The 22,152-nt window shown below is 40.9% G+C and overlaps 1 protein-coding gene across 1 annotated transcript; it reads right to left on the bottom strand.

Moving 5' to 3' along the window:
* Nucleotides 1-1,443: 1,443 nt before the first annotated feature.
* On the bottom strand, nucleotides 1,444-20,677 carry LOC106069119 (retinol dehydrogenase 7-like). The gene is made up of 5 exons (XM_056021105.1): nucleotides 20,294-20,677; nucleotides 14,712-14,887; nucleotides 3,061-3,310; nucleotides 2,493-2,653; nucleotides 1,444-1,721 (listed from the first exon to the last, which is right to left on the bottom strand). The coding sequence occupies exons 1-5, from the start codon at nucleotides 20,440-20,442 to the stop codon at nucleotides 1,537-1,539; spliced, it is 921 nt and encodes a 306-aa protein (XP_055877080.1). The 5' UTR covers nucleotides 20,443-20,677; the 3' UTR covers nucleotides 1,444-1,536.
* Between the last annotated feature and the right edge of the window lie 1,475 nt (nucleotides 20,678-22,152).

The following is a 22,152-nucleotide window of genomic DNA, read 5'->3' as shown; positions in this document are numbered from 1 at the left end:
AACACACCTTCTCCTTGTTTGCGTGTGTTATTATCTTTCAAACAAAATGTGTGGTCGAAATCAGTTATCAAATATTAATGCATTGCATTAAGGGCTAAAGCAATATTGAAACAAGAAGATATCTATCTATCTATCTATCTATCTATCTATCTATCTATATCTATCTATCTATCTATCTATCTATCTATCTATCTATCTATATAGATAGATCTATCTATCTATCTATTTCATGACTGACTGTCTGTCTCTCTGCCCGTCTGTTTTTTTCTGTTGCTATAGATTTTTGTTACAATGCCATTGAGCTAATCCGATTTTCATTACGTCTTGAACATGCCAACTAAGACATTTCTTTTCATGAAAAACTAAACCATAACTTATATAAATTTTAAAGAGAAATGAAACTAAATAAAAACCCAGACCCTCATGTTTTCATAGCCTTCTATAATGACCTAGATAATTTGAAGAGAATGAAGAACTTTTTTTTTTATTTCCTTTTTCTATTGGCTTATTTGTTTCCTCTAACTTTTCTAAATAGAAGACTTCCATGTGACCTACTTTCATTTTGTTGATGTAATTACTATTATACCTATGTTTTCTATCTTTAACTGATCCTCAAAATAGATTTGAATCTAACCATCTTTGTTGGTAGTCCGACCAGAAGTGTGAAATAAAAGTCAAAGAAGACAAATTAAGTTTGGTGAATGTTTTTAGTTTGTTTGGTAACAATATTTCCTCCCCCCCCCTTTTTTTTTCTCTTTCAGGTAGTTAAAATAAAAACTGTAGCTAGATATCTATAAATAGAATGGATATTCGTGAAAAATTGTGTGAGAGAACTGTATTGTTGGCCTTATATATAATACACTCACGAATGATTCTTACATCTATTAATTTACAAACAAAACTATTCATATTGGTTATAACCGATTAGCTATATTGAAAATGAAGTAAAATGATGCTGTTATAGAGAGACCAATTTGCTAAGAACAATCATTGTTTTTTTGAACGCCGTTGATGAAGGAAACGTCAAGTTTCCCTTTCAGGCCTTGCGATCTATGGGGCAGAGGATGTTAAGATCATATGTTTTTATGGCCGGTTAACGAGCAGAGTGTCACGTGGCCAGAACAACGAACAACCGTCTTTACTTTCCCCAACTAAAGTCAGGTACCCGTTAGAGTTGGGTGGGCTCAGTGGCGCCCTAAAAATACCGAAACTTAAAATCTCAGTCTTCACCTGTTACTACAATACTTAAAAAAACAACAAACAACAAACAAACAAACAAAGAAAAAACTACTTTGTAGGCCTATGCATATAGTGTATACAGTAATTTCAGTTCTCATTTTCAACTAATGAACTGATACTAACAAATCTTTCAACATTCTTTTTTTTACAGAATTTTAATCACGAAATAATACAATGCCAATGAATTATCTCAAAGAATAAAAAAAACTATGTACATTTTTATACATTTTTTTTTCATTTTAACACAGTATTCTCAATTCCCTTGACCACACGTAACAATATTTCATTTCTAAAGAATCAGTACTGCTTCAACCAGTCCGTGTACCATGTTGGCAGATACGAGAGTGGAATATTGAGAAGTGAACTGTCATGGCTCGGGGAGTATCTGGCTTTGGGGAACCGAGACGTCAATGCGTGGATGTAGGCGTCTACCACCAGATCGATGTTGGGCGATTTACCTAATCCTTCCATCATCTGGCGATCTAGATTAGAAAGATTTTAAAAACGAATAAAAGAAGCATGAATCCTGAGTGTTATAGAAACTGTGAAAGAAAAAAAGAAATACTACTTGTATCATAACAGTTTAGACAGATGAAATAGATGAACAAAATATTTACTATGGACACTTTAGTTACTGTTTGACGCTCAAACAGTTTTTTTTTCAAACTTAGAGCTCGAAGAACCTTCGGCTCAGCTCTTAGACGATCTAACGGAAATTGCAAACCATCATAGGTATATGGGGGATTCAAGTCTTACTTATTGGTTTCAACGTGTAACGTAGCAGTGGCTAACATGTCAGAGGCAAGGTGTCATTCGCAGGTTCGGATTTACCTATAGCAACACAAGCTATAGTTAAGCCCCCCCCCCTTTCCAATATTTAGCGCAGACTATAATATCTGGATTTATAAAGGCCCATAAAAGGGCTCCACATCTCAAACACCTTAAGATCTTTTCAAGTCTACATACAGCACTTGTCACTCAAAAGTTCAGTGACATTACTTCCCAACGAATAATGGATACCTTATTACAAATGAGTGGTTCAGAACTTTTCGACTAAAATCAAGACTCGAGCTCAGAACCTTCGTTCAGGTATCAACCAAGATTTGACCCAAAATAGGAATCTAGTCCTTATTTACACATGCCCACATATTTTAATATTGGTATATTGCTGACTTAAACATGGCTACATATTTTAATATTGGTATATTGCTGACTTAAACATGGCCACAGTTTCGCTAGATTTAAATACTTACACTTGCTCACAAAGCCAGAGTACAAAGATTGAACTTCCTCCGACGCGGAGTCATAAGCCTGTTGGACCGCTTTCGTCATTGTGTCGTAATTAAATATTGGTGTTTTGAAAGCCCCTGGTTCAATGATGCTCACTTGGACTCCTTTAGAATACATCTCTCTCCTGACAAAACAGAGACGTGAATTAGTTTTGGTTTGGTTTGGTGTATATCTCTCTCTGTCATAATACTCATATTATAGACTTACATATTCTTGGACAACTAGCGTTGGCTCAAATAAAACCTGCTGTTAATACATTTTTACAAAGTTATATCAAGTTACTCTGTCTGGTACAAATCTTATACACGTTATTTCTCCCACTTCCCATTATCGGATCAAGTTGAAACTTTGCACAATTATTCATTGTCAATGACAACACATGAATCAATAAAAAATAAACAATTAGTTAATTAATTGGTTGTAATTAAATAATTTTTATATGGAAAATTATGGCAGTTTTTTTTAATGATGTTTATATTTAGCTTGTTAATTTTTTTTGAAACGAGGTAAAAATGTAGCTCATTAACCTACCTGACGAAATCCGAATAGACTTCCACCCCACATTTGGAAAGTGTATAAACTGGCGCAAAGATCGCGAGACGAGCCAGTAAACTTGATGTGTTTACAACACGGCCTTTTGATCTCCGCAGCAGGGGCAGAAATATTCGAGTCATTTCAATAAGACCAAACAAGTTCACATCAAAACATGCCAGGTAATCTCTCTTGGAGCAGAGTTCGGAGACTGCCATGTTGCCGACTATACCCGCATTGATGACTAGTCCTCAGAGACCTATGACATAAAATAATAACAAATATTATACATATCATGGGCGTAGCCAGGATTTTTTTCGTGGGGGGGGGGAGGTTGGGAGGGATTTTTTCTCCCCCCCCCCCCCCCCCAGCGAAAAAAATATTTATATGTATGTGTGTGTGTAAATAATCTTTATAACATTCTGACCTTTCATTCTTTTGGAAGACGTTTATTGTGCCCTATAATAGGTTCTTCCTGGAGTTAGTGGAAAAATTTTTGACTCTCCGCCATAGCTAGGAAGGGGTTCTGGGGGAGCGTTAGGAGCTCCCCCAGTGCGGGGGCGAAGCACCGCCGCCAAACACTATTTCTGGTATTACAAGCCAACAAATTGCATATTCTGAGGTATCTACAGTGCATTTTCCTGCTATTAAAAAGTTTTATTGCAAAAACTTAATGTGCTATTCTTACTGACTTAGACCCTCCCGCACCGTTCGGCGCATTTGCCGTCAAGCTTTCTCCACAAAAATCTGTCACTGGTAATGTCTGAAGCCTCTTCCCACCTGCTCTGAGGACCTCCATGAATGTGTGGAGCCAAGTTGTACTAGGCTGTCATCGCAACTCTTCTTATGCGTAATTCATTTGTCGGAGAACATGTCCCGCAAACCTCATGCGACGCTCTGTCACAATCTTACCAAGGGGTCGACTCCCAGTTCGCCAACATTTAGTGTTTTTCAATTTCGGCAGATGACTATTAACTGCAGTTTATTAATGGAGCCCCGCCACTGGTAGAAATGTGTAACCTCTCTTGAATACGCTCTTGGAATTAGGTGACTGTAGTTTTTTTTAGATTTTATATCGAAAAGTGATATTTTATCGTCAAAATCATCTGTTGGCGGTTTTAAACTAAAAAATCTCTGGAGTTATTGTATTTTTTAAAAATTGAAAACCCCATTTAGCTACGGTCATAGAATTTGGTAACTGTAGTTTGCTTTAGAATAATATTGAGGATAGAGGTTTTCCACCTCAAAACGTTCTGTAAGGGGATTTTAAACTCAAAACCATCTGGAGGGGTTTTAAACTTTAAAAAAAACATCTATTAGATAGGGGTTTAAACTTAAAACCCCCAATTGGCTTGGCTACGCTCAAATAATTTTAGTGTGTAATTATCTTTTTTTTTATATTGAAGAGGTATTTTTTAGCATCAAACCCCTCTGAAGGGGGTTTAAACTCAAAACCCCTTTTGGGAACGCTCATAGCATTTTGAGTGCGTAGTTTGCTTTTTTTTTTACACTGAAGGTTTATTTTTTAGCTTCAAACCCGCTGGCGGGGAGTTTAAACTCAAAACTCCTTTGACTACACTCATAAAATTTTGAGTGTATAATTTGCTTTGTTTTTAATATTAAAAAGGTATTTTTTTACCTTCTAACCCAGCTGAAAGGGGGTTTAAACTCAAAACTGAGTCAAAACCCATTTATCTACGCTTATAACATTTTGAGAGCGTAATTTTCGTTTTCATATCGAAGAAGGGGTTTATCGTAATTTTTGGAGGGGGGTTTAAAATCAAAATCTTCCTTAACTGTGCTCTTGGAATTTGGGGATTGTCGTTTGCATTTTTTTGTTTTGTTTTATAGAAGAGGGGGATTTAACTGCAAAAACCCCTAGTAGGGGTTTTTAAACTAAAAAACCATTGGCTGTGCTGGGGCAAGGGATGGTTTAGTATTAAAATCTCACCTAAAATAAACAAAATCAAAGGAAAAAATCAATCACTTAATTCCGATCCCCCGCAGGGGGGGGGGGGATTTCATTTCGGAGGGGGGGGGGTTGAACCCCAACTCCCCCCTGGCTACGCCCATGATACATATACATATATACATATTAGACATCAAGTCTCTCTCTCTCCCCCTCTCTCTCTATTTGTAACTGCAGAAGTCAGCGTAATCCGTTAATGTGCGGAAAATTGTTATCTAGATAATGTCCACATTACCTGGCTAAATTTTACATTATCTACTCATCATTATCATTTCATCTGTACTTAACATAGGTAAAATGGGAAAGACTATTGATTCATTAAATGATTATATCAGTTAATTTGCATATTAGCTAAGTAATGACGAGCTTTAGTGGTTATATAGATGTATTTTCTCATCATTTGTCTTGAAGCTACCAGAAGAAGGGAAGTTTTGTTTATATTTTCTGACTTTTACGTACGATGCACCCCAATCATTATCCAAACCCCCAAAACAAACATCGTCATCATCCTTCATCTCTCCCTTGACTTTCATCGTTGGCGTGCTGTGACAGTTTCGAGACAGAATCCCTCTACTTTTTTTTTCGGTCACCAGCTGTTCTTAGCAGAATATCAAGAGCCGAGCCTGTCCATTATTTCACGTTGTCCAGCCATCTCATCTTTCTACGACGGTTTGTTCATGCTTCCTACGGTGTATTTTGAAGGAGAGTGAGTCTTGTTTTACAGCTCAGCTTTTAGTCTCTTCACAGTACTTCCTATGCTCTTCGAGCAAGAGTTTTGGCTTGTAAAAGTACAAACTCTTTTGTTTTCTTTTCCTGGTATCTGATACCCAGCAGTTTTCTGTAGCATTTACTTTCAGTCTTAAATTTTGAATGCCTCAGCGCTCAATGTCCAACTGTCACAGCAATACAGGGGCCTATACCAGTGGCGTAGATAGGGTGTTTGATGCCCAGTGCGGCCCGCACCACCCACACATGGCTAGCTACGCCACTGGCCTATACACTATTCTTCTGTCTCCTATCAAACATGCTAGAGTAGTTTATAAAGACCCAGGTTTCGTCATAACGAGTTTAATTGTTGGCTTACAGCCAGACGCTTCTTATTGTCAACCAAGAGGTTTGCATCTATTAGGCTGATGATGGTACAGGGCATAGGTTTCTATCGCCGACCGTTAATGGGGATTTCCTGTGGCCAGCACAACGACCAACAGCTTTACCTTCCCAAGCTAATGACAGGTACACATTAGATCTGTCAGGTACCTCATTAGAGTTGGGTGGACTCAAGGGCGTCTTTAAAATATCAAAGATCACTTATCCAGTCTTCACCGAAATTCAAACCCGAGACTTTCTCGGTTCTGAAGCCAAGCTCTTAACCAATAGACACCACGCCATACTTTACCACTAGATACCACGTCATACTTTACCACTAGATACCACGTCATACTTTACCACTAGATACCACGTCATACTTTATCACTAGACACCACGCCATACTTTACCACTAGACACCACGCCATACTTTACCACTAGACACCACGCCATACTTTACCGCTAGACACCACGCCATACTTTACCACTAGACACCACGCCATACTTTACCACTAGACACCACGCCATACTTGACCACTAGACACCACGCCATACTTTACCACTAGATACCACGCATACTTTACCACAAGATACCACGCCATACTTTACCGCTAGATACCACGCCATACTTTACCAATAGATACCACGCCATACTTTACCACTAGACACCACGCCATACTTTACCACAAGACACCACGCCATACTTTACCACAAGACACCACGCCATACTTTACCACTAGACACCACGCCATACTTTACCACTAGACACCACGCCATACTTTACCACTAGACACCACGGCATACTTTACCACTAGACACCACGCCATACTTTACCACTAGACACCACGCCATACTTTACCACTAGACACCACGCCATACTTTACCACTAGATACCACGCCATACTTTACCACTAGACACCACGCCATACTTGACCACTAGACACCACGCCATACTTTACCACTAGATACCACGCCATACTTTACCACTAGACACCACGCCATACTTTACCACTAGATACCACGCCATACTTTACCACTAGACACCACGCCATACTTTACCACTAGACACCACGCCATACTTTACCACTAGACACCACGCCATACTTTACCGCTAGACACCACGCCATACTTTACCACTAGACACCACGGCATACTTTACCACTAGATACCACGCCATACTTTACCACTAGACACCACGCCATACTTGACCACTAGACACCACGCCATACTTTACCACTAGATACCACGCCATACTTTACCACTAGACACCACGCCATACTTTACCACTAGATACCACGCCATACTTTACCACTAGACACCACGCCATACTTTACCACTAGACACCACGCCATACTTTACCACTAGACACCACGCCATACTTTACCGCTAGACACCACGCCATACTTTACCACTAGACACCACGCCATACTTTACCACTAGACACCACGCCATACTTTACCACTAGACACCACGCCATACTTGACCACTAGACACCACGCCATACTTTACCACTAGATACCACACCATACTTTACCGCTAGATACCACGCCATACTTTACCGCTAGATACCACGCCATACTTTACCACTAGACACCATGCCATACTTGACCACTAGACACCACGCCATACTTGACCACTAGACACCACGCCATACTTTACCACTAGACACCACGCCATACTTTACCACTAGATACCACGCCATACTTTACCACTAGACACCACGCCATACTTTACCACTAGACACCACGCCATACTTTACCGCTAGACACCACGCCATACTTGACCACTAGATACCACGCCATACTTTACCACTAGATACCACGCCATACTTGACCACTAGACACCACGCCATACTTTACCACTAGACACCACGCCATACTTTACCACTAGACACCACGCCATACTTGACCACTAGATACCACGCCATACTTTACCACTAGATACCACGCCATACTTGACCACTAGACACCACGCCATACTTGACCACTAGATACCACGCCATACTTGACCACTAGACACCACGCCATACTTGACCACTAGACAACACGCAATACTTTACCACTAGATACCCCGCCATACTTGACCACTAGATACCACGCCATACTTGACCACTAGATACCACGCCATACTTGACCACTAGATACCACGCCATACTTGACCACTAGATACCACGCCATACTTTACCACTAGACACCACGCCATACTTTACCACTAGACACCACGCCATACTTGACCACTAGATACCACGCCATACTTTACCACTAGATACCACGCCATACTTGACCACTAGATACCACGCCATACTTTACCACTAGATACCACGCCATACTTGACCACTAGACACCACGCCATACTTGACCACTAGACACCACGCCATACTTTACCACTAGATACCCCGCCATACTTGACCACTAGATACCACGCCATACTTGACCACTAGATACCACGCCATACTTGACCACTAGATACCACGCCATACTTTACCACTAGACACCACGCCATACTTAACCACTAGACACCACGCCATACTTGACCACTAGATACCACGCCATACTTTACCACTAGATACCACGCCATACTTGACCACTAGACACCACGCCATACTTGACCACTAGACACCACGCCATACTTTACCACTAGATACCACGCCATACTTGACCACTAGATATCACGCCATACTTTACCACTAGATACCACGCCATACTTTACCACTAGACACCACGCCATACTTGACCACTAGATATCACGCCATACTTTACCACTAGATACCACACCATACTTTACCGCTAGATACCACGCCATACTTTACCACTAGATACCACGCCATACTTGACCACTAGACACCACTCCATACTTTACCACTAGACACCACGCCATACTTTACCACTAGATACCACGCCATACTTGACCACTAGACACCACTCCATACTTGACCACTAGACACCACGCCATACTTGACCACTAGACACCACGCCATACTGGACCACTAGACACCACGCCATACTTTACCACTAGACACCACGCCATACTTTACCACTAGACACCACGCCATACTTTACCGCTAGACACCACGCCATACTTTACCACTAGACACCACGCCATACTTTACCACTAGACACCACGCCATACTTTACAACTAGACACCACGCAATACTTGACCACTAGACACCACGCCATACTTTACCACTAGATACCACACCATACTTTACCACTAGATACCCCGCCATACTTGACCACTAGATACCACGCCATACTTGACCACTAGATACCACGCCATACTTTACCACTAGATATCACGCCATACTTGACCACTAGACACCACGCCATACTTGACCACTAGACACCACGCCATACTTTACCACTAGATACCCCGCCATACTTGACCACTAGATACCCCGCCATACTTGACCACTAGATACCACGCCATACTTGACCACTAGATACCACGCCATACTTGACCACTAGATACCACGCCATACTTTACCACTAGACACCACGCCATACTTTACCACTAGACACCACGCCATACTTGACCACTAGATACCACGCCATACTTTACCACTAGATACCACGCCATACTTGACCACTAGACATTACGCCATACTTGACCACTAGATACCACGCCATACTTGACCACTAGACACCACGCCATACTTGACCACTAGATACCACGCCATACTTGACCACTAGATACCACGCCATACTTGACCACTAGATACCACGCCATACTTGACCACTAGATACCACGCCATACTTGACCACTAGATACCACGCCATACTTGACCACTAGATACCACGCCATACTTTACCACTAGACACCACGCCATACTTTACCACTAGACACCACGCCATACTTTACCACTAGACACCACACCATACTTTACCACTAGATACCCCGCCATACTTGACCACTAGATACCACGCCATACTTGACCACTAGATACCACGCCATACTTTACCACTAGATACCACGCCATACTTGACCACTAGACACCACGCCATACTTGACCACTAGACACCACGCCATACTTTACCACTAGATACCCCGCCATACTTGACCACTAGATACCCCGCCATACTTGACCACTAGATACCACGCCATACTTGACCACTAGATACCACGCCATACTTGACCACTAGATACCACGCCATACTTTACCACTAGACACCACGCCATACTTTACCACTAGACACCACGCCATACTTGACCACTAGATACCACGCCATACTTTACCACTAGATACCACGCCATACTTGACCACTAGACATTACGCCATACTTGACCACTAGATACCACGCCATACTTGACCACTAGACACCACGCCATACTTGACCACTAGATACCACGCCATACTTGACCACTAGATACCACGCCATACTTGACCACTAGATACCACGCCATACTTGACCACTAGATACCACGCCATACTTGACCACTAGATACCACGCCATACTTGACCACTAGATACCACGCCATACTTTACCACTAGACACCACGCCATACTTTACCACTAGACACCACGCCATACTTTACCACTAGACACCACGCCATACTATACCACTAGACACCACGCCATACTTTACCACTAGACACCACGCCATACTTTACCACTAGACACCACGCCATACTTTACCACTAGACACCACGCCATACTTTACCACTAGACACCACGCCATACTTTACCACTAGACACCACGCCATACTTTACCGCTAGACACCACGCCATACTTTACCACTAGACACCACGCCATACTTTACCACTAGACACCACGCCATACTTTACCACTAGACACCTCGCCATACTTGACCACTAGACACCACGCCATACTTTACCACTAGATACCACACCATACTTTACCACTAGATACCCCGCCATACTTGACCACTAGATACCACGCCATACTTGACCACTAGATACCACGCCATACTTGACCACTAGATACCACGCCATACTTTACCACTAGACACCACGTCATACTTTACCACTAGACACCACGCCATACTTGACCACTAGATACCACGCCATACTTTACCACTAGACACCACGCCATACTTGACCACTAGACACCACGCCATACTTGACCACTAGATACCACGCCATACTTGACCACTAGACACCACGCCATACTTGACCACTAGACACCACGCCATACTTTACCACTAGATACCCCGCCATACTTGACCACTAGATACCACGCCATACTTGACCACTAGATACCACGCCATACTTGACCACTAGATACCACGCCATACTTGACCACTAGATACCACGCCATACTTTACCACTAGACACCACGCCATACTTTACCACTAGATACCACGCCATACTTTACCACTAGACACCACGCCATACTTTACCACTAGACACCACGCCATACTTTACCACTAGACACCACGCCATACTTTACCGCTAGACACCACGCCATACTTTACCACTAGACACCACGCATTACTTTACCACTAGACACCACGCCATACTTTACCACTAGACACCACGCCATACTTGACCACTAGACACCACGCCATACTTTACCACTAGATACCACACCATACTTTACCGCTAGATACCACGCCATACTTTACCGCTAGATACCACGCCATACTTTACCACTAGACACCACGCCATACTTGACCACTAGACACCACGCCATACTTGACCACTAGACACCACGCCATACTTTACCACTAGATACCACGCCATACTTTACCACTAGACACCACGCCATACTTTACCACTAGACACCACGCCATACTTTACCGCTAGACACCACGCCATACTTGACCACTAGATACCACGCCATACTTGACCACTAGACACCACGCCATACTTTACCACTAGACACCACGCCATACTTTACCACTAGACACCACGCCATACTTGACCACTAGATACCACGCCATACTTTACCACTAGATACCACGCCATACTTGACCACTAGACACCACGCCATACTTGACCACTAGACACCACGCCATACTTGACCACTAGACACCACGCCATACTTGACCACTAGACACCACGCCATACTTTACCACTAGATACCCCGCCATACTTGACCACTAGATACCACGCCATACTTGACCACTAGATACCACGCCATACTTGACCACTAGATACCACGCCATACTTGACCACTAGATACCACGCCATACTTTACCACTAGACACCACGCCATACTTTACCACTAGACACCACGCCATACTTGACCACTAGATACCACGCCATACTTTACCACTAGATACCACGCCATACTTGACCACTAGATACCACGCCATACTTTACCACTAGATACCACGCCATACTTGACCACTAGACACCACGCCATACTTGACCACTAGACACCACGCCATACTTTACCACTAGATACCCCGCCATACTTGACCACTAGATACCACGCCATACTTGACCACTAGATACCACGCCATACTTGACCACTAGATACCACGCCATACTTTACCACTAGACACCACGCCATACTTTACCACTAGACACCACGCCATACTTGACCACTAGATACCACGCCATACTTTACCACTAGATACCACGCCATACTTGACCACTAGACACCACGCCATACTTGACCACTAGATACCACGACATACTTGACCACTAGACACCACGCCATACTTGACCACTAGATACAACGCCATACTTGACCACTAGATACCACGCCATACTTGACCACTAGATACCACGCCATACTTGACCACTAGATACCACGCCATACTTGACCACTAGATACCACGCCATACTTGACCACTAGATACCACGCCATTCTTGACCACTAGATACCACGCCATACTTTACCACTAGACACCACGCCATACTTTACCACTAGACACCACGCCATACTTTACCACTAGACACCACGCCATACTTTACCACTAGACACCACGCCATACTTTACCACTAGACACCACGCCATACTTTACCACTAGATACCACGCCATACTTTACCACTAGACACCACGCCATACTTGACCACTAGACACCACGCCATACTTTACCACTAGACACCACGCCATACTTTACCACTAGACACCACGCCATACTTTACCACTAGACACCACGCCATACTTTACCACTAGACACCACGCCATACTTTACCACTAGACACCACGCCATACTTTACCACTAGACACCACGCCATACTTTACCGCTAGACACCACGCCATACTTTACCACTAGACACCACGCCATACTTTACCACTAGACACCACGCCATACTTTACCACTAGACACCACGCCATACTTGACCACTAGACACCACGCCATACTTTACCACTAGATACCACACCATACTTTACCACTAGATACCCCGCCATACTTGACCACTAGATACCACGCCATACTTGACCACTAGATACCACGCCATACTTTACCACTAGACACCACGCCATACTTTACCACTAGACACCACGCCATACTTGACCACTAGATACCACGCCATACTTTACCACTAGACACCACGCCATACTTGACCACTAGACACCACGCCATACTTGACCACTAGACACCACGCCATACTTGACCATTAGACACCACGCCATACTTGACCACTAGACACCACGCCATACTTTACCACTAGATACCCCGCCATACTTGACCACTAGATACCACGCCATACTTGACCACTAGATACCACGCCATACTTGACCACTAGATACCACGCCATACTTGACCACTAGATACCACGCCATACTTGACCACTAGATACCACGCCATACTTGACCACTAGAAACCACGCCATACTTGACCACTAGATACCACGCCATACTTGACCACTAGATACCACGCCATACTTGACCACTAGATACCACGCCATACTTGACCACTAGATACCACGCCATACTTTACCACTAGATACCACGCCATATATTACCACTAGATACCACGCCATACTTTACTACTAGACACCACGCCATACTTTACCACTAGATACCACGCCATACTTTACCACTAGACACCACGCCATACTTGACCACTAGACACCACGCCATACTTTACCACTAGATACCACGCCATACTTGACCACTAGATATCACGCCATACTTTACCACTAGATACCACGCCATACTTTACCACTAGACACCACGCCATACTTGACCACTAGATATCACGCCATACTTTAAAACTAGATACCACACCATACTTTACCGCTAGATACCACGCCATACTTTACCACTAGATACCACGCCATACTTGACCACTAGACACCACTCCATACTTTACCACTAGACACCACGCCATACTTTACCACTAGATACCACGCCATACTTGACCACTAGACACCACTCCATACTTTACCACTAGACACCACGCCATACTTGACCACTAGACACCACGCCATACTGGACCACTAGACACCACGCCATACTTTACCACAAGACACCACGCCATACTTGACCACTAGACACCACGCCATACTTGACCACTAGACACCACGCCATACTTTACCACAAGACACCACGCCATACTTGACCACTAGACACCACGCCCATCCAAAATAATCTCCACTAAAAAATAAACCAAAAACAAAATTAAACAATAAAGTACAGAAATAGTATCATTCAACACTCCAGTGAGATACATACCTATATCTTTTGGCAAATTTTGTTTGACCAGATCCAACGCTGACTGAATACTTTCATTACTTCTGACATCTAGTAGAAACGGCACCACATTTTTGGAACAACTCTTTGACAGGTAGTGTCTTCCATCCACTGTCAGACATCCAGCAAATACTTTGAATCCGAGATTGTCAAGTCTTCTACGAAATAAATAAGTGATTTGGTGATACGAAGGTGGATAAAACATAAAACAAATCGAGTCATCCTAAACAATTTCTTACAAGTACAAGTCGTCATGACATTTAATGCTTATGAACCTTTTTAATGGAAACAACGACCATATGGTGTTACATGTTTAAGAATAAATTGTTTAATGTGTAACATAAATATACTGATATAAATATACTTATATACTTCTATATTTGAGAGCTGTTGAACATGGGGACACCATATATTCAAATTTCGTTCTTTCTGGCCTTTGGAGCAGCAAGTCATAACACCATCTATTTCTGAACTGTCTGTTTCTTAGTGAGGACGACAACAATAGAAAGAGAACGATACATACACAAGGGAGAGAGCAATACATACTCAAGGGAGAGAACACCGATATAAACAAAATGTGTAAATAGTCTACATTTTAAAAATATCTACACATTTTGTATGCTTTACTTTTTTTTCTAAGGTCCTTGGAAAAAAATGTTCATTAACATATCAGGCTAGATTCCCTAAACTCCAGGATAACGTTTCCAGGTCTCACATAGATCGTCCGAGTAGCGATGTTTGTGAGATTAGACAATTAGTCCCAGAGAATAGCTAAACATGAGCCCTTGGTTGGGTCCACAAAGAAGAGTTCATTGCACTTGGCAACCGTGTAATGATCCACACTATCCAAAGGGACTATCTTCAACTGTATGACATTATCACGGTAACTGTGGTATAGAGAAGTTTTTTGTTTTGTTATTAGTAATGGTAGTATGGTCTAGAACACACACTAGTTTTGTAAACTTTAAGAGTGATGCGTATATGAAGCCATCTTCTTTAATCATAGTGCGATAGCTTTACTATAGCTCTAGACTAACAATAATAAATCTGTGTGATTACAAAAAGTTTTAGCAATAGCTTTTTTTTTTTTAGCTTGCACAATACGCTATGATCCCATCACCAGACATGTAAAAGAAATAATTGTGCAGAATTTCAGCTTGATCCGAGCTTGTGTGTGTGGGAGAAATAACGTGAATAAACATCTACAGCTTATTATTCATCAGTAGAGTTCAGGGCGAAGCTCCGACTCCAAAAGCGTTTTCTTGCATTCATCACTGCAGAAACGCATTCTCCTGACATCTACAGCTTATTATTCATCAGTGAGGTTCGAAGCGAAGCCTGGACGCTAAAAGCGTTTTCTGGCATTCTTCACTGCTGTAACGCATTCTCCTGACCTACAGCTCATTATTCATATTATAATGTGCCTTTTGAATAATGTTGAAAAATATTCTAAAATGAATTTATAGTCCCTTAATACATTGCAAATAAAACCGATTTGTTCTTTGAAAAGATAAGATACCCCACATATTTAGATTAAGGCTTTGAATCGCCGCCCAAAAAAAAATATTCGATAAATAATATTCAATAAAATTCAAGCATAAATTGTGAGTTTTAGTCCTAAATTTATTTAACTAGAAAAATATGAGATAGAGTAAAGGTTGGAAAATGGCGACTAGGAAAAGATTATCTGGCTTTGGAACTCATCTGAACCGTGACTGTTATATTGAAAAAATTCATTTGAATTATAACTTTTCCAAAGCAAAGTCTTTCTTAAAATAGTTATGATAAATTCATGTGAAACTACAAAACTCTGTCTGGAAAGGGGAAGGGCGGTAAAATGAAAACGATTAATCCTCACTCCTTTTTATAATTTCTGCTAATGTTTGCATTTTGCATTAAAGAATAGGGGTTTTGCGACTCGATATAGGAATTTACTTTATAGCATATATAAATTATATTAGTGACAGATTTTTTAATTTTGTAATTTCTTACTATAATACAAAAAGAAAAAGTATTGGTTTTAATGGTTTGTCCGATGGGGGAAAGGGGATTGCATGTATCGCACTTCCACCTGTTTATATTATATAGATATTCGACTAATTTTGTTCACATACTATGATTTCTCCATAAAAGTAGGACCGCCCCCCCCACACTAAAAGGGTTTAGATGGGAAGGGCAGTAGAGGTATTCGCTCACCCCTTCCAATCGGCCAACAGGTGAACGACATAATATCAGGACCGGTTAAAATACCAATAACAAGTTTTAATTATATAGATATTTAATTGATTCTGTTAGCAATCTGTGATTTCTACATATAAATAGGACCGCCCCCCACTCGAAAGCTTATGGTGGGGGGGGGGGGGCGGATTGATGCCATCGCCCCCTCCCGACCCTACCAAATCGGCCAAAATATTAGAAAAGGGGGGGGGGGCGAAATAATCTAAAAATAGGTTGAAATATAAATAATTAGTATATATTATTAACATAAGTAATAAATTCGTATACAAATTGTGTGAATTCTATACTAAAATTCGTCCGCCGAGGGGGGGGGGCGATCGCCACTACCGCCCCCCCCTCCGTGGATTCGCCAGTGGTTTCAGATCAGTTCAGATTGAATGATTATTTGTATCCAGGCCTTTGAGGGGTAAACATATTGGAGTCTTACAAGACGTAGTTTTGAATCTTATGATAATCAATAATCACTAGAAGTACCTGTTTTGAAGAGAAAAAAAATTAACTCTTAAGGCATATCAATAGAGAGCAGCAGCGGCCAGCAGTAGCCCTCATATTCTTACACTAACACATAAACAATTGCTCTATTCAATGATAACTTCCCTTTGTTTAAAAAGAGAACGAAGTTTCGTTTTAAAGCAAACAAGTTAAATATAAAAAAATTATTTAAAAAAAAATCGCTTATAGTGAATTACTATAAAGGGAGATTATAATGCTCTTTAAACCCTATTAGACTTTTTATGCTTAGACTTACTCCCCTTTTTCAAAAGCCCATATAAAACAAAATATTTCATTTCTTTCTTCATTGATTCGCTGTCATCAGCAACTTTTAACTCCGAGAATGGGAAGTGGGAGAAATAGCGTTTAAAAATAATTTGACCAGTCAGACAGACAGACCGAGTGAGTTGATATAAGCTCAGTGAAAAGAAACGAACAGAGTGCTCTCCTTTATAAAAATAACCGACACAAAAAATATGGAGAAATAAATAGAACAACAAACAACAACAAAAACAAAGTATAGCTCTCTATATAATTACTCACAGCTTGTATATATAATAAAAGTAGATTACTATGCATGGACGTAGCCAGGATTTGCTTTTGGAAGGGGGGTGGGTGGGGGGATTTTTTCTCCCCCGCCCCCCCCCCCCCCACGAAAAAAATATATTTATATGTATGTATGTATGTGTGTGTATATCTTTATTACATTTTGACCCATCATTCTTTCGGAAGACGCTTATTGTGCCCTAGAATAGGTTCTTCCTGGAGTTAGTGGAAAAATTGTAGACCCCTCCCGCCATTGCCAGCAAGGGGGTCCCGCCCGCAAAGCATTTTTTCTGATATTGAAAGCCAACAAAATGCATATACTGAGGTATCTACAGTGCATTTTCCTGCTATTAAAAAGTTTTATTTCAAAAACCTAATGTACTATTCTTACTCACTTAGACCCTCCCGCGCCGTTCGGCGCATTTGCCGTCAAGCTGTTTCCACAAAAATCTGTTACTGGTAATGTCTGAAGCCTTTTCCCACCTGCTCTGATGACCTCCATGAATGTGTGGCGCCAAGTTGTACTAGGATGTCATCGCAACTCTTCTTATGCGTAATTCATTTTGTCGGAGAACATGTCCCGCAAACCTCATGCGACGTTCTGTCACAATCTTACTAAGGGGTCGACTCCCAGTTCGGCATAGGTTTTCCTTTATTTACACCCGATCTCTATAACTGACTCCTACTCCTAAAATCTGTCTTAGCCATCTTTGTTGAGCCACATTTAGTGTTTTTCAATTTCGGCAGATGACTTTTCACTGCGCATTATTAATGGAGCCCTGCCACTGGTAGAAATGTGTAACCTCTCTTGAATGCGCTCTTGGAATTAAGTGACTGTAGTTTGCTTTAGATTTTATATCGAAAAGTGAAGTTTTATCGTCAAAGTCATCTGTTGGAGGTTTTAAGCTAAAAAATCTCTGGAGTTATGTTGTTGTTTTTTTTAATTCAAAACCCCATTTAGCTACGGTCATAGAATTTAGTAGGCCTAACTGTAGTTTGCTTAAGAATAGTATTGAAGATAGAGGTTTTCCATCTCAAAAGGCTCTGTAGGGGGATTTTAAACTCAAAACCATCTGGAGTGTTTTAAACTTTAAAAAAAGCCATCTGTAGGAGAGGGATTTAAACTTAAAACCCGCAATTGTCTTGGCTACGCTCAAATAATTTTAGTGTGTAATTTGCTTTTTTTTAATATTGAAGAGGTATTTTTTAGCATCAAACCACTCTGAAGAGGGGGGGGGGGGTTAAACTCAAAAATTCCTTTTGGCAACGCTCATTGCATTTTGAGTGCGTAATTTGCTTTTTTCTTACATTGAAAATGTATTTATTTAGCTTCAAACCCCTTTGGCTACGCTCATAGATTTCTGAGTAATTTTCTTTTTTTTATATTGAAGAGGTATTTTTTACCTTCAAACTCCACTGGAGGGGGGTTTTAGTTCCAAACCCCTTTGAATACACTCATAACATGTTGAGTGTATAATTTGCTTTGTTTTAAATATTAAAGAGGTATTTTTTACATTCAAACCCCGCTGAAAAGGGGGGGGGGGTAAACTCAAAATTGAGTCAAAACCAAATTAGCTACGCTCATAACATTTTGAGTGCGTAATTTGCTTTTTTCTATACCGGGTATTGAGGATATATTTTTTAGCTTCAAACCCTACTGAAGAGGGGGTGGGGTTAACTCAAAACCCCTTTGGCTACGCTCATAGAATTTTGAGTGTGTAATTTTCTTTTTTTTTTTATATTGAAGAGGGATTTATCGTAAATTATGGAGGGAGTTTAAAAATCAAAATCTTCCTTAACTGTTCTCGTGAAATTGGGGCGATTGTCGATTGCATTTTTTGTTTGTTTTATGTTATAGAAGAGAGGAATTTAACTGCGCGAACCCCCTGGTTGGGGGGGGGGATTAAACTCCAACCCCCCTGGTAGGGGTTTTTAAACTCAAAACCACCCTGGTAGGGGTTTTAAACTCAAAAACCCCTGGTAGGGGGTTTTAAACTCAAAACCTCCTTTGCTGTGCTAGGGCAAGTGATGGTTAAGAATTAAAATCTCACCTTAAATAAAAAAAATCAAAGCAAAAAATCAGTCACTAAATTCCAATTCCCCCCCCCCCCCTCCGTGGGGGGGATTTCATTTCGGGGGCCCCCCCCTTGCCTACGCCCATGACTATAAGGATTAAATAATAGGCGTATCTACTTAATTAGCAATGTCCTGATAACAGAAAAAAACAACAATTTTTAGAATTTCCAGGGCACCCCTTTCAACATTAACATAAACAGTAAACAACTTACGTGGCCAATCTTTGACCAAATCCAGAGTCACATCCGGTCACTAAGACATACTTGTCACGATAGCCACCAACTGTGAGTCTGCGCCGTAAATATTCAATAAGAAACAAAGTGATGACCAACAAGAGCAACACATACCACAGGTCAGTCATGGTCAACTGGGTAGTGGAGTCAAAAAGTCAATTTTTAGGCGACTCGAAATATAGATCTGAACCCGACACGTTAACAGTGAACACGGGACACATAATAGTCGAGGACATATAGATCTAGATCTTTACATCAGAGTAATCGACATTTAAAAGTACTCTGTATTCACTAATAAAAATACTATTCAAAATAGCCAATCAATCAGAGCGGAACGGCTAGACCTTCAAAGTGCCATTACTGTCTTCGCCTCTCGCTATTTTCTTTTTTATACATCGCACTTTATGTTCTGTTCAGTACACCTTTTTTTTTAAACACATGGTTTAACTGTCTCAATGGGATAAACAAAAAAAAAAAATAACATGTTTTTCAAAATTCTTATATTTGTACTTTATGCAAACACCCTATAACATATTGAAGTCCACTTATTTTAATGGTCGCCATGAATGTGATCAGATTGTTACACTGTTAATGAAATAGGATTTTTAGAAATATATTGAAAATTATTATGATACAATCATCACACACTGGCTACGCCCGTTGATTTGTTCCGGTTTTTATATTGTAGGCCTATATTGTGGAACATCCTATGATACAATCATTACATACTGGCTACGCCCGTTGATTTGTTCCGGGTTTTATATTGTTTATTGTGGAACATCCTATGATACAATCATTATATACTGGCTACGCCCGTTGATTTGTTCCGGGTTTTATATTGTTTATTGTGGAACATCCATTGGCTTCCTGGGAGAATCGACTACAAGGTGGCACACTTTGTCATCAGTGTATCTATCATAAAGAAATGCCCTTGTACCTTAGCGAACTGATCCCTCCATAAGTCCATCAAAGAGCCCTGCGATCAATGGACAGTAAAATGTGAAATGATTTACATGTTTCGAATGTTCCTTCAGAGTTGAAGATAGTTTACTTCCTAGTCCAAACCTCCCGCAGGACGACGGGGGATGGGAGCGGGACGCCGAACGGCGCGGTAGGGTCTAAGTCAGTAAGAATAGCACATTAGGTTTTTGAAATAAGACTATTTAATAGCAGGAAAATGCATTTTGCGTTGTTTTTTTTTCTTCACATAAAAGCAAACAGGACAATGAGATCATAAAAATACACAGTCAGATAAAAGCAGTAGCCAATACAAAACCCAAAAGAAAAATCTTACTCTGGAATAAATGTAACCTAATACAACTACACCAAGCTGCATTAAACTTTCAACAAACATTCTTATTAGAAAAAGACATTAACCAACCAGTTGATGACCTCTGGAATTTCATTAAAAACCATCTTAAAAGCATTATAGAAAATCATATACCAACTAAATGCACACCAAACAAAATAAATAAATGCTGGTTTAATAATAGACTAAAGAAGCTTTGTAAACAGAAGGAAAACCTATATAGAAAATTTAAAGAAACTAATGCAGAAAGAGTTTACAAAAAGTATATAAAAATTAAACACTTAACCCAAAAAGTAAGCAGACAGCTGCAGAGTGAATACATAAACAATGTAATATCTAAAGATAACAACAAAAACCTATGGTCATACATGAAGTCTAAGAAAATGGAAACAACAGGCGTAGCGCCATTAAAAGATGAACATAACATAATACATAATGATAATGAAACTAAAGCAAACATTCTAAACAAATACTTTGCATCAGCATTCTCAGCCCCAGGAGACAAAGACATATTACTGAATTTGAACCA

This window comes from Biomphalaria glabrata, chromosome 2 (assembly GCF_947242115.1).
Source record: "Biomphalaria glabrata chromosome 2, xgBioGlab47.1, whole genome shotgun sequence".
NCBI classification, from domain to species: Eukaryota; Metazoa; Mollusca; class Gastropoda; family Planorbidae; genus Biomphalaria; species Biomphalaria glabrata.
This window is presented reverse-complemented; position numbering and strand designations above follow the sequence as displayed.

What these genes read in the sequence shown, in the direction of transcription:
- LOC106069119 (XM_056021105.1), bottom strand. Translation starts at nt 20,442, where the DNA reads ATGACTGACCTGTGGTATGTGTTGCTCTTGTTGGTCATCACTTTGTTT. An exon ending in TTTGGTCAAAGATTGGCCAC is followed by an intron (nt 14,888 to 20,293) that starts GTAAGTTGTTTA and finishes TTTATTTCGTAG; the next exon opens with AAGACTTGACAATCTCGGAT. An exon ending in CTCTGGCTTTGTGAGCAAGT is followed by an intron (nt 1,722 to 2,492) that starts GTAAGTATTTAA and finishes TTTCTAATCTAG; the next exon opens with ATCGCCAGATGATGGAAGGA.